Source organism: Panthera tigris, chromosome E3, assembly GCF_018350195.1.
Source record: "Panthera tigris isolate Pti1 chromosome E3, P.tigris_Pti1_mat1.1, whole genome shotgun sequence".
Classification (NCBI taxonomy): domain Eukaryota; kingdom Metazoa; phylum Chordata; class Mammalia; order Carnivora; family Felidae; genus Panthera; species Panthera tigris.
In genome coordinates, this window is record NC_056675.1 from 19,901,867 (window position 1) to 19,916,107 (window position 14,241).

Below are 14,241 nucleotides of genomic sequence, written 5' to 3' on the forward strand. Positions count from 1 at the left end.
CGCGGTCTGTGAGTTCGAGCCCCGAGTCAGGCTCTGGGCTGATGGCTCGGAGCCTGGAGCCTGTTTCCGATTCTGTGTCTCCCTCTCTCTCTGCCCCTCCCCCGTTCATGCTCTGTCTCTCTCTGTCCCAAAAATAAATAAAAAACGTTGAAAAAAAAAATTTAAAAAAAAAAAAAAAAAAAAAGAAAATGTGCTACCCACATACGATGGAATATCATTCAGCCTTAAAAAAGAAAGAAGGCTGCAACGTGGACGAATGTTGAGGACATTACGCTAAATGAAATAAGCCAACCACTAAAAGACGAACACTGCATGATTTTACTTATACGACAGATCTGAAGTCATCAGACTTGTAGAAACAGAAAGCAGAATGGTGGTTTTTCAGGGGAATGGGGGGGGTGGGGGGGTGGGTAACGGGGAGTGGTTCAATGGGTATGAAGTTTCAGTTGTACGAGGTGAAAAAGTTTCAGAGATCGGTCATACAACAACACACCTATGCTTAACAATACTGTCCTGATCTGTATGGTCCCTGCAAAACTTGTTAAGAGGATACAAAAATGTTACTAGTTTATGAAGTCCACAGCTGGGATGCTCTGTCTTGCACTTATGACCTGAGCAGATGGGGGGGGGGGGTCTGCAAACCCCCCTGCAAACCTTACAAGGTAAGAAACAAAACAAAGCTACAAAACAAAGGTAAGAAGTCCCCAGCTGGGGACTGGGTTTGGTAGCTATTTCTTTCTATATCTGAAGCTCCAGTTTGAAAAAGCGTGTTAACAAAGTTAAGAAAGTGCGAAGAAGATCTGGTGTATTTCTATATACCAAGAGCAAGCATGATTAAAATGATACCATTTGCATCAGCATAAGAAATCAAATACTCTAATGAACCCCAGTGAAAGACGTACAGGACCTCTACACAGACGCCTACGAGATATCAGTTACATACATTTTTAAAGATATCAATAAATGGAGGGAGATACATGTTCATGAATTAGAAATTAAACAGTTTAAAGATGCCCATTCTCCCCTCGATGGACTAAAGTTTCAAATGAAATCTCAAGTTTCAAGAAAATCCCCAGCAAGATTTCCTTTGGTGGAAATTGACAAGCCAGTGCTCAAATTTATACAGAAATGCAAAGACCTGAGAAGAGTTTAGAGAATCAAAAATAATGTGGTATTGTTGCAAAGGAAAGAAAAACCTTGCCAATGGAAAGGAATAGAGTCCAGAAATAGACTGGTGTTTATAGTCATTTGGTTTTCAAGAAAGGCACTACCGAAAAGTCATGGGGAAAGCATGATTAAAACAAACAAAAAAAAAAAGACAGTAGATCAATTGGATATTCATATGAGGAAAAAATGCACCTTGACCTTCCACTTTATATCATACACAAAAACAAATCCAGAAATTTTGTAGACCTATTGTCAGAGGTGAAACAATAAAACTCCCACAAGGAGGCAGAGGATAATATTTTCATGACCTTAGGGTCGATGACGCTTCCTAAACAGCACATAGAAAGCTCGAGCCATAAAGAAAAAGACTGATAAATTGAACCTCATTAAAATTAAGAATTTTTGTCCACCAAAAGATTTCATTAAGAGGATGGAAAAGGGAAATGGGAAGAGATTATACCTGTATCTATACAATATAGGTTTCTTTTATATAATTATATACATAATTCAGATTTTATATAGTTACATATAATATGTAATATATATAAATTATAAAATATGTTATATATCATTTTTATATATCTGTGATCTATATATAGCTTGTGTGTGTGTGTGTGTGTGTGTATACACACACATATAGATCTGTATCCAGAGTATGTAAAGAACTCCTACAAAACAATAAACAAGGGCACCTGGGTGGGTCAGTTGGTTAAGCGTCCGATCCTTGATTTCGGCTCAGGTCACGATCTCACGATTTGTGAGATCGAGCCCCGCGTCCGTCTCTGCCCTGACAGTGCAAGAACCTGCTAGGGACTCTCTCTTCCCCCTCTCTCTGCCTCTCCCCTGCTTGCTCTCTCTCCCTCAAAATAAATGAATACATATTAAAAAAAAATTTATTTAAACACAACGATAAACAGCACAAAACTCCGTTTGGCAAGAAAGGAAAAGAGCTTAAAGAGACACTTCACCAAAGAAGACCTTCCAAATGGCCAAGAAGCATAGTAAAAGTTGCTTGAAATCATGACTCATCATGCAAATTTACATCTCTGTAACACCACTACACGTCAACCCGGAAAGGCTAAAATGAGAAAGGCAGACACCATGCCGTGTCTACGAAGGACGCAGGGTAACCCAAACTTCTCAACCTCCTCTCAGTCTTCTGGGGTGCGTGCCATTCGGCACGGCCACCCTGGGACGCTTCTGCTGAACAGAACCCCACTTCTAGACCGGGCATCGAAGAGAAACGTGTACACGCGCAGACGTGGGCCGGAGGGTCCCCGCAGCGGCATTCACAACCTCCCCAAACTGGAAAGAACCCGAGCTTTGGTTACCCCGTGTCTTTCCCTCACTGACGCTTCAGGAACGGGATTGTGGAGGGTCACAGGTCAGCTGTCATCTCCAGCGGGGGCTCGGGCGGGGATTGGGGCTGGAAAGTGAAAGGTAGGCGAGGAGTGTGGTAAAAGCAAAGCGGCCCGTTTCCCAGAGGGACCGAGGAGAAACGAGGTGGGTGAAAAGGGACTCCCCAGCCATGCCAGAAACAAAAGCCGACGGGTCGCCAGATGGGGAAGTGTCAAGACTGAGGGACTTCCCGAAAGGGAACATAGGCGAAAGGGCTCCCAGTTTACCCCTGGGCTTCAAGGACTTCTGCCCACCTGCCCTCCTGCCAGCCTCCTCCCTGATCTCTCCGGCACCCAGCTGTGGCCCTCCCAACCACGTCCCCGTTGCAACTGGATCATTCGGTGGCTCCCCATTGCCCTTCAGAGAAGACCCCGGATTTCTTAGCGCAGCATTCAACACATTTCGGGATCTGCCCCCCCCCCAACATTCGTTCCCTCTGGCCCCCAGCACCCATCCTGAGCTGCAGGTACCCCAGGCTCCCGACAGCTTCACCAACAGTCCCCATGCATCTGGCTTCCACACCTCTGCACGTGTTCTTTCAGCCGCCGGAACGTTCTACCCTCCGGGGCGGACTGACAGCCTCCTACTCAGTCTTCAAAATCCAATTCACTTGTCACCTCCTCTGGCAGTCTCCCACCCCTCCAAAGAGTATGAGTCACTCCTTCCTCTGGGGTCCCTCCCTCCGCCAGGGCACCCTGCTCGGGGTGCTTTCACGGACGTTCGCAGCAACAGGCAGGCAAGGACCGTGTGCCTCTTGGCTACCGCTGAACCACGCCAGGGGTGAACCGGTGCCCGACACGCAGCGGAGGCTCAAAACACTTGTGACACGGGCGACCACGTGAAAGGGTAACGGGTTCTGAGGCCCACCCTCAGAGCTAAAACCTGCATAGACCGTGCACTCCGAAATGAATTGCTATTCTTTTCGACTCCACTCTCTTAAATTTGGTGCCTGGAACATCTTTACGTAGTCGATAAGGGTAAAATCTCCAGTGCTCCCACTCTCCTCCTCCACCCCAGGGCCTTGGCACATGCCTCTGTCCAGAACACTTTTCCTCGTGCTTCTCTGCTTCCTCATCCTCCGGTTTCAACTTCAGTGTCGCCTCCTCAAGGAGGCGATCGCCGCTGGCTGGTCTGGATCTCCCCTGCAGTGCTCTGGGCCCCACATCCTTCTGTTTCCTTCTTCACGGTTGTAATATTAGGGTCAGGTCAGTAAACGCTTCTGTTTTTGTGTTTATGACCTGTCTCTGTCCCGGAGCATAAGCCCCGCCCCCACCCCCACCCCCACCCCGGGAGGCTGGGAAATCATCTGTTTTGTTCACCAAAGAAAGTATCCTTAGTGCGCAGAACGGGGCCGGGAACTCAGTGGGTGCTCGACGAGTAGCTGAGGAGTTGGCAAACGAACGAAAGAGGGTAAGAGTTGCCGTGTCCAGTTACACGAGGAGCGAGGAGTGGGGCCGCAGGCAGCCCCCGAGACATCTGTTTCCCCATCAGCTTCATCACGGTCCCCAGGAACTTCCCTCCACCCTGAGCAACACCCTCAGGTCCCGGGGTCTGAGCAGTCACGACTGCTGTCATCGGATTAGTGACAAGGAACCTTCAGAGAGGGATGGCGGGGCGCCCAGGGTCATACAGAAAGTTCTTAGCCAAGCAGAGCGCTCAGGTTGGGGGAGAATCAGCCTGGTGGCCCTGGGGGACCCTGAGGCATATCCATTCCTTTCTCTGGGACTCAGTTTTCCTCATCCATAGAATGGGGCAGCGCCCTGGCCTGGCCGAGGTGGTGTGGGGCAGGCACACTGTAGGCGAGTGGGTAACGTCAGTTGTTTTTTCACAATTTTTTTTGTGTGTGCCAGTGGCAAGGGGCGGGTTGTGGGTGTCTGAGGACAGATGTCCCAGGACCCTGGGGTCATAGCTTAGGCAGTAGGAGCCGAACATGAGGGGAAGGTCCCATCCCAACCTGTCAGTCTTCTTCTGTCTCCTAGCCGGGCGGGGATCCCGGTCCACGAAGCCTCTTTTAGCCTGAACGAGCTCTGCCTACTGCACAGCCTGGGCAACCGTTCACTCCAGCCGCCTTCCCGCCAGACCAGGAGAAAGAAGAGAGGTTTGCAGCTGCGGGGTGAGGGGTGGGGGCAGGGCTGGCAGCCTGCCTTCTGTCTGGCCCCCTGCTTGGCAGGCCCCCCCCCCCCCCCCCAGTCTGCCCTGGCCAAAGTAGGCTGAGTGTCACAGATTCGTACAGGAGAAGCTTGGCAGGCCCTAGTCCCAACGTACACCATCAAGCCCCCTTGCAGATGAGGAAATAGAGGCCCAGAGAGGCCCAGTGCCTTGCCTATGGTCACACAGCGAGGAAGGACTGGGGCCTGAGCAGGGAGCCAGGCTGGGGTATTTGCCCCACCTCTCTGGGGCCACTTCGGGTGGCCGGACCCTTCCTGGGGGCTGTGGGGACCAGCAGGCGAGGCCCCTTGCTGCAGGTGTCCTGGCCATCGGGGGGCATCAGCAGGGCCCCTGCCTGCACCCTGGGGAATATTCTCAGGTTGTTTCAGAAGTTCCAAGTTTACTCAGATCCTGCATATGAGCTGTCATCAAAAGTCCCTTTGGCCAGGCGCCCAGGCAAGGAGTGGGGGCGGTGGCACCTGTGAGCCAGGGGTGGGGGTGGGGCTCCTCTCCACTCCCCCCCCCAGCCCCGCCTCCGCATTTCGGGGTGCCCTAGAGGGCAACGGAGAAGGGGGTGAGGAGGGGGCCTCTCCTCGAAGTGTCTGTTCCCCCCTCTCTCCCCAGTTTCCTTCCCTCTGCTTGCGAATGACTCCCTGGGTGACCCTGAAAACCCTACCCCTCTCTGAGCCTCAGTTTCCCCAGCTGTGCAAGGGAGCGTAAAATCACCATGCGAGCTATCGTTTATTGAGGGCTTAGTGTATGCCAGAAGGGACGCCGTGCGTTCTAGCGAATAACAAGGCAATTATTACCAGCCATCCCTAAGGTAAAGCGTAATTGCTACTATTTCTTGTGAACCACTGCTCATGGCGCTGGCCCTGTCTCCGCCACTGAATCCCCAGGACCTAGGACAGTGCCTGACGCCCCAGTGGGTGCTCAAAAACTACGCATAGAATAAAACCTCACGACAAACCGGAAATGGATGTTAGAGACGGGGAAACGGAGGTTCAAGGGAGGTGAAGTGGTTTACTCAAGGTCACCCCAGAACTAGGGGGCGGAGCTGGGTCTCCACCCAGTCCTGGCCGCCTCCAAGGCCCGGGATCGCCCGTGGAGGTGTGTTGGCAAGCGGGCCACGGGTCCCACAGCCCCCCACCTGACCGCAGGGGGGACCTCCCAGCTATCACTCCTGCCCGCAAGGGATCCTGAAGGCACTGGCTCTCCTCCCTGCGTGGAGGATGCCTTCTTCCCTTCATTCATTTATTTATCAGGCACCAGGGAGGGAAATGGTGCCTCCCCAAGCTTCTGGTGCCTTCCCTCTTTCCATCTCCTCTTCAACGGGCCTCCTCCACCTGCCCGCCCCCACTGCCCTCAAGCCTTTTGTGGTCCCCAGCCCCCACCCCCACCCTTCACTGGACAGGTGGAAGCCTAGGGCTCAGGCTTTGTCTTGTTCACCCCACGCCTCCGGGCCCTCGATTTTGTTCTCCTAACACTCAGGCTCCTGGTTTCCTCCACTGCGGGGTGGTAAGGATCCAGACACCCTCCCAGGTGTGAGGTGGGCAGGACCAGGGCTCCCTCGAGTCCACCATGGGGAGCAGGTGGTCAGACCTGTCCCTCCCCTTCTCAGAATGGTTCTCGAGACTATGAGTCTTGTTTTTATGCCATCCTGTCTGGCAGTGTGGCCCTGCGGTCAAGCGGACCGGCGGCCCAAACCCAGCTCTGCGTCTCACGGCCACGTGGTCCTGGGGTCCTCGATCTCCTCATCTGTGAAATGGGCTGAATGGGCTCCCGGCCTCACCTGATGTTGTAAGGATAACGGGAGCCCCTCAAGTGCCAGCAGCGGGCTGAGCCCCGGCGCTCGGAGGACCAGAACCACGGGGGTTGAGGGAAGCCGATCGCGGGTTCTCGAATGTGCCCCCCGCACCTTCCACCGCTCTTGGACCCTGGCCCTCCTCTGCCACGGGCCCCCCTTCCTGGTGGAACAAGCTGTCTTCCTGGGCGGATCTCCCACCGGCAACTTTCATATTTTTATGCCCCCCAATCTTCACAACTAGCCCCACGGGGATGGAGCTGCCTTCATCCCCAATTTAGAGATGAGAAAACTGAGGCTCCATGAGGTTGGAAGAAGCACAGAGACTTGCTCAAGTTCAACCAGCTAGGGAGTCGCATGGCCGGCTTTTGAACCCGCCAGGTTTTCCCCACTCGGCCATGTGCTTCTAAACCCATGCTTTCCCCCCACCCCGGGGGAATACAAATGTCCTGAGGGGAGCAGCCTGTGACTTTTGAATGCCCCCGGCCCCGGGGCCGCTCCTCCCACTGCGCAGGCTGGCCATTCCTTCTCGAAGTCCAGGGTTCCCACCAGAGGCCTCTCCCCACCCAGCTGCTCTGCCGGGAAGGTGTCTGCCTCCTCCTTCTTTCCTCTCCTGTCCACATGTCAAACTTCAACCCCTGCCTCCAGACTCAGCCTCCCCGCGCCTCCCGGCCTCCCTCTCTTCCACGCACAGAGGGCCCTTGGCTTCTCACCGTCGGCCCATCCCCTGTGCTTTGGTGAGAAGAAGACAGCGTGGAGGACGGGGCCAGCCTCCGAGTCACCTGCCCTCCCTGCTCCGCGCTGTTGAGTCTCCTTGGGAAAATCGCTCTGGCCCTGGAGCCCCTGTTCTCTGTCTGTGAAATGGGCACAGAAATCCGTGTGGAGGGGTGACAGGACACAAAGACGCTGAAACCCAGAATCTGCCCCCAAAACCAATGCCCCTCCCCAGAGGGGGCCCCCTAGAAATGCCACACCATCACGCCGTCACCCCCGCGCCCACCCCTGCCCTCCTCGGCCGCCGGGAACCGGTGACTGTGGCATCCCGTTTGGCCTGGGACCGGCTTTCCTCCCGCAGCCCCGGCCTTTTGGAGCTCATGGGGTCATCTCAGCCGTGTCCCGGCCTCCAGACCTCCAGGCCTCCCGCAGACGCACAAAAAGGCACTTTGGGCGTCCTGGGCTGGGCTGAACAGGAGACTCCAGCCCCAGCTCTGCCGGCCTCACTGTCCCCAGCTGTGAGGAGGGGGCAAAACCCCTCTGTGTCCTCCCACCTCGGGCAGAGAAGGCGCCAGACCCCCCCGCAGAGAACAGTGGCTGGAGCTGAGTTACCTGCTGTCCCAGCTTCTCCCTCAGGAATCCATTCTGTGTGCTCGGGGGGGGATCCAGTGGCCTTCCAGGGGTGGGGGTGCGGGACGGGAGTCAGAGGGAGCAGGCGGGTGTAGGGGGTGGGGATCCACAGCCTGTCCTGAGTCACCAGCCAGACAAGCCTACGACCTGTCACCGGGACGGATGGCCCCGGGCCCTAGGCAGGCAGGCCACACAGAGAGAGCCAGCCGGGGTCACAGGCAGTGGTCGCTCACATCCCAGGGAGGTCACACACAGACAGAGGACAGAGATCGACTGCACCAGGGAGAGACCCACAGCAGACCAGGGCTGGTCAGACAGGCAGACGGACAGACAGGGGAAGGGAAGTCGAGCAGACAGGCAGGTGGCCAGCCGGGCAGATGCAAAGAGAGACAGGCAGGCAGGCAGGCGGCCGTGTGGCTGTCAGTCACACTCAGGGAGGAGCAAACAGTCGGCCCCGGAGCCCATGGGTCACTTGGCAGAGCCCCATGGGTCTGTCAGAGCGCGGCTGCTGCCCTGCCGCGTGCACAGGGTGGGGAGGCAGGGGAGGATGTGGCGAGCAGCAGCTCTCCCCGCAGGCCCTGCCCACAGAGCAGCTGGCCCCTCCCTGAGGGAGTGAGAAAGAGGTGGGAGGGGGCCGGGCCCCTGGCAGAGCCCTCGCTCACCAAAGGTCACCTGCTAGGAAGACATTTGGGGCCACCAGGGTGATGTCTGCCTCTTGCGGATGGGTGGTGTTACCCCCCCCCCCCAACCCCGAGGTCTCACGGTCATGACCTATGAGGCAGGCAGGGCCCGTGAGCCACTGCTTCTCACAGATGTGGCGACCGAGGCTCAGAGGGGTGTGGAGGTAGGTTAGTGGACCCAGGGGGCCCCGGTGGTCCTGAGAGCCCAACTCTCAGTTCAGAGAGAAAGTTGAGGGCCCAGGGCCGGAGACCCCCCACCCCCCGCCCCCCGCCCCGAGGTCCCATGCTTCACTCACGCACACCACCTGCCTGGCCCAGGAGGGGGCTGCGTTTGGACCCCCCACCCCCACCCCAGCCAGACCCCTCTGACTTCGCTTCCTTTGAATCCAGCTTTCCACTGCAGGGTTGCAGGGAGCAGCCGCCTGTCCCCAAGCCCTTCAGAAGACAGTCCCTCGGGCGTGTCACAGCACCTCTCTGAATGCCTCTGAATGTCAAGCGGGGATGCCTAGCCGAGGGGAGACGGCAGCCATGGGTAACACATGAGAACTCAGGCAAAAAATAGAGAAAAGCAATTCTCAAGAGAGTTTTCTTTCATCTTGCGGACGAGCCGGGGGCCCGTGAAAGGGTCAGACGTCTCTCTCTGGCAGAAGTTTAAGAAATCAGAGACAAAATCCAGCAGGCTCCTGCCCAGCAGCCTCACAGGGAGAGCCAGAGAACTTACCACAACCCCTACCATTACTCTCTTGCATTTTTTAGGCCCCTCCACGATCTCATTTTATGCCCCAGACCCTGCCAGGCAGAGCAGAGTGCTTCCCTTTTAGAGATGGAGCAAACAAGGCTCAGAGAAGTGAAATGTCACACAAGCTACGGAGTGTCATAGCTGGGGTTTGGACCTGGGGGGTATCTGATTCCTAAGCCCGCACCAGGCTGTGACGACGAGTCTGAACCGGGACCAGATGCTATCAGGGTGCATGGGGGCTCCTTTGTGCTGTGTTGATGACACAGGTTGGCTTGGAAACACATGCCATCTGCCCCCCCAGCTGACTCATTTTTGGGAAACGATTTGCAGCTAACCCACATGACCGCTCCAAAGAAAAAGAGAAAGCATCTTACTATTTATTTCTTCTATTTTTTTTTTCTTTTTCTAGCTGTTTTTGAGGAACTTGGTACAAATTCCCCTGTGGTTGATCTGAAGGATGTTTGCCCTATAGAAATTCTCTTCCTCACTGCTGAAATATCTTGTGTTCTCTGGAGAACCCACGTTAGGAGGAAGCCAGATTTTCTTTTTCTCTCTCCTGATCTTCGGGGTGAGTTTGACGATGCCATGCATCAGTAATCTGAGTGGTGGAAAGATCAAGAAAAGGAATAGTGCCATGGACCTAATATTTGCTGAGAGTTTACTCTGTGCCAGGTTGTTTTGGGGTTTTTTTTTTTAAATAAGGTTGTTGTGGTTTTTTTTTTTGTTTTTTTTAAAGTAATCTCTACACCTAGCGTGGGACTTGAACCCTCAACCCCAAGATCAAGAGCCACACGCTTCACTGACTGAGCCAGGCGGGCACCCCTGTGCCAGGGTTTTTAAGGACTTTAAAGATGTATCATCTCACTTAAAACTTATCGTCATGGTCCCTATTTTACAGGGAAGGAAAATGAGACTCGGAGAGGGTAAATGACTTGTCCAAGGTCACACAGCTGGTGAGTGGCAGAGTTGGGATGAGTGAGTGGCAGACTTCAGGCTCCTATGTTCTAGATCATTCACAGCACTGTTTCTGAACGTGCATTAACCTAAGGATATTTGATCTCTCCGGCCTGCCTCCCTTCTACCTGCCTGCCTGTCTGCCTCCCTAAACTTCTCTCCACCCACCCATTCACCCACCTACCTACTCATCCATCCTTCTATCCACCTGCCCACCCAGCCATCCATTCTCCCATCCCTGCCTTCTGGCCACCAATACTGAGCAAGCCCTTGGCTTTGAACTGGGGGTGCTCCGCAGAAATATTCACAAGCGACAATCCTCATGTGGCCTGTATTCTAACGGGGAGAGACAGACAAAACGAAGTGATGGGCAAATGAAATGCAAATTGTACTAAGCGTCACAGAAAACTGATGAGAGGTCAAGGCCTCAACTCAGCCGTAGGGGAAATATTTTAGGCAGAAGACACTGGAGGTGCAAAGGTCCTGAGACAGGAAGGAATGTGGCCTGCTCCAGGAACACTGAGGTCAGCGGGGTGGAACAGAGCAAGGAAGCAAAGGCATACAAGGAGGCGGGCCACAGAAGTCACACACCCTGCACACCGCCTAGGACCGTGCAGGACAGCAAGGAAGGTAGATTGGGTTCCAGGGGAAACTGGAAGCCATCCGAGATTTTCATCAGAGGAGTGGCTTCGTTCAATGAACCTTTTCAAAAGCTTGCTCTGGCCATGACTTAGGGAGGGGGTGGGGTGCAGCAGGGGCCATTTAACCCCTCATGTTTAAAAAGCAGATACTTTTTTTGGGAGGTGGAAATTGAACAGATACCATGTCCTCTGGGGTGACGTGAGTCCCCTCAGAAACAGATGTGTGTTGAAGGAAGGTTCCCAGGGCGGAGGGAGGGCTTAGGGCCTGTCTCACAAGCGTGGCCCCCAAGGTCCGGAAGGAGAGTGTAATCGGATGTCTCAACATCTCCCAACCCCCCCTCCCACCCTGGTATTCAGAGCTGGTCAATGGAGAGGAAGTGGTTAAATTTACATTTCAGCCAGAGGCCTACTGGGGAAAAATAATTGAGACAACCCCCTTCAACTCATTTCCTCTTTTTTATTTTTATTTCAACAGCTTTATTAAGATACAACTTACCTAGCATCAATTCCAGCCATGGGACGTGCATAATTCGGTGATTTTTTAGGTAAGTGGTGCAACCATCCCCACGACCCAAGTTTAGAACGTTCCCAAAAAAGATCCCTTGTACCCGCTGGCAAGCAATCCCATTCGCCCTCCCGGCCCAACCCATCTCCTTTCTCTCTTTGCTGATTTCCTTTGCCCTTGCTGGGTGTTTCGTATATAAACTGAATCGCGCGCGTGTTCATTCATTTGTGTTGCTGAGTAATATTCCATTGCAATGATATTATTGTAACGTAATAATAATGCAATGATGTACCCAATGGATCTGCCACCTCTGGTACATCCATTCATCAGCTGGTGGACATTGGGAACATGCTCACTTTGTCTTTATCCTAAATAATACTGCTGTGAACATCTCCATGCAAATCTTGGCACAGACATGCATTTTCACCTTTTGGGTGCACGACTGCCAGGATTGGATTGCTGGGTCTTAGGGTCATTCTACGTGTCATTCCCTGAAGAGCTAACGGTCTGTTTTCCAAAGCAGCTGACCATTTTATATTGTCACCAGCAATGTACGAGAATGTCAGTTTGTCCACATGCTTGGCGACACTCTTATTTTCCTTTTTTTTTTTTTTTTTTTTACTGTGGACATCCGAGTGGGTATGAGGTAGTGTCTCACTGTGGTTTGGCTTTGCATTTCCTTAACAGCTAATGATGGTGAACATCTTTACATGGGCTGGGCACTCATTTGTTTATCTCCTTTGGAGAAATGTCTATTCAAGTCCTTTGCCCATTTTTTTTTCCATTGGGTTGTGCTATGGACAGAACGCTGTGTCACACAACCGGCCCTCCAATCATATGTTGAAATTCTAACCCCCAGTGTGATGGTAACAGGACATGGGGCCTCTGAGAGATGATTAGGTCATTAGACCAGAGCCCTCATGAATGGTGCCTTTATCAGTATCCTTATAAAAGAGACCCCAGAGAGATAACTCACCTTTCCTACCATGCGAGAACACAGTGGTCTCTGACCCAGGAAGCGGGTCTCACTGGACATCGAGTCTGCTGGAAACTTGATCTTGGACTTCCCAGTCTCCAGAACTGGGTGAAATAAATGTTTGTTGTTTATAAGCCACTTAATCAACTATATTTTGTCGTAGCACTCTGAATGGACCAAGACAGGTTGTCATTTTGTTGTTGAGTTGTAAGAGCTCTTTATATATTCTAGATACTATCAGATATATAATTTGCAAATATTTTCTCTCATTCTGTAGTTCCCCTTTTCACTTTCTTGATAATGTCCTTTGATGCACAAAGGTTTTTAATTTTTATGAAGTACAATTTTTCTCTTTTTTCTTTTGCTGCTCCTGCTTTGGTGTCATTGTCTAGGATCCATCACCAAATCTAAGATCATGATTTACCCCTATGTCTTCCTCTAAGAGTTTTATTGTGATAGTTCTTATATTTAGGTCTCTGATCCGTTTATATAAATTGTTGTATATGATGTGTGATAAGGGTCCAACTTAATTATTTTGTGCGTAGATATCCTGCTGTCCCAGGGTCATTTGCTGAAGACACTGTTCCTTCCCACTGAGTCGTCTTAGCATCTTTGTCGAAAATCATTGGCCATCGATGCATAGATTTATTTCTGGACTCTCAAGTCAATTCCATTGGTCTCTATTTCTACCCTGAGCCAGTATCGCTCTGCCTTGATTACCGTAGATTTGTAGTAAGTTTTGAAATTGGGAGTTCGAATCCTCCCACTTTCTTGTTCTTTTTAAAGACTGTTTTGGGTGTTCTGGGCCCCTCGCAATTCCATATGAATTTTAGGATCAACTTTTCCATTTCTGAGCAAACAAAAGGCTATTGGGATTTTGATAGGGATCGCGTTGAATCCATAGGTCGCTTTGAGGAATACCTGCCACCTTAACAATACTAATTCCTCCTTTAACCTGAACACAGGATATTCTTTCATTTATTTAGGTCTTTAATCTCTTTTAGTAATGCTTCGTAGTTTCCACTATGCACATCTTTTACCTCCTTGGTTAAATCTATTCCCAAGGAGCCTATTCTTTTTAACATTATTGCATCTGGAATTATTTTCTTAATTTCCTTTTCATCTTGTTAGCTCTAGTGTAGAGAAGCTAATTTTTGTATGTGGATCTTGCACCCTGCCCTTTTGCTTAGTTTATGAGCCTTCATAATTTCTTTGTGAATTTTTTAGTATTTTCTATTTTAAGTTTATTTTTACTATTGATTTTGAGAGAGAGAGAGAGCACACAAGCGGGGGAGTGGCAGAGAGAGAGAGGGAGGGAGAATTCCAAGCAGGATCCGCACTGTCAGCGCAGAGCCTAATGTAAGGCTCAAACTCACAAACCGTGAGATCATGACCTGAGCTGAGATCAAGAGTTGGACGCTTAACCGACTGCTTCACCCAGGCACCCCCTTCAGTATTTTCTAGATATGGTATTATGTCATCCATAAATAGAGGTAGTTTTACCTCTTCCTTGCCAATTTCCTTTTCTGGCTGACGTGCTCTAAAACTTTCAGTACGATGTTGAACAGCGGTGGTACAAGCGGGCATCCGTGCTCCTGGTGTTGGAAGGAAAGCCTTCAGCTTCTCATCCATCGAGTGTGATGCTAGCTGTGGGTTTTTTTATATATATAACAATATCACCACAATCATGTTGAGGGATGTCTCTTCTGTTCCTAGTTGGCGGAGTATTTTTAGCACAAAACAAAATGTTCGATTTTGCCAAATGCTTTTTTTGCACCCATTGAGATGATCATGCGGGTTTCTTTTCTCCCCCCTTAATTTTATTAGTGTGGTGTGGTACGTTGATTCATTTTCTCGTGTTGAATCTCACTTGCACACCTGGTAT

At 51.6% G+C, this 14,241-nt stretch overlaps 1 protein-coding gene across 2 annotated transcripts in view; it reads right to left on the bottom strand.

The window, feature by feature from the left end:
• IL21R (interleukin 21 receptor) overlaps nt 1–8,397 on the bottom strand; it is a 34,494-nt gene extending 26,097 nt beyond the window's left edge. The window contains exons 1-2 of one of the 2 annotated variants that reach the window (XM_042971812.1): nt 7,844–8,397; nt 7,231–7,371 (exon numbers count right to left, since the gene is read on the bottom strand). In XM_042971812.1, the coding sequence (XP_042827746.1) occupies nt 7,231–7,241 (11 nt within the window). In that variant the 5' untranslated portion in view covers nt 7,242–7,371; nt 7,844–8,397. The remainder of the gene's footprint in view (nt 1–7,230; nt 7,372–7,843) is intronic. The other variant, XM_042971813.1, reaches the window with a different exon arrangement.
• Between the last annotated feature and the right edge of the window lie 5,844 nt (nt 8,398–14,241).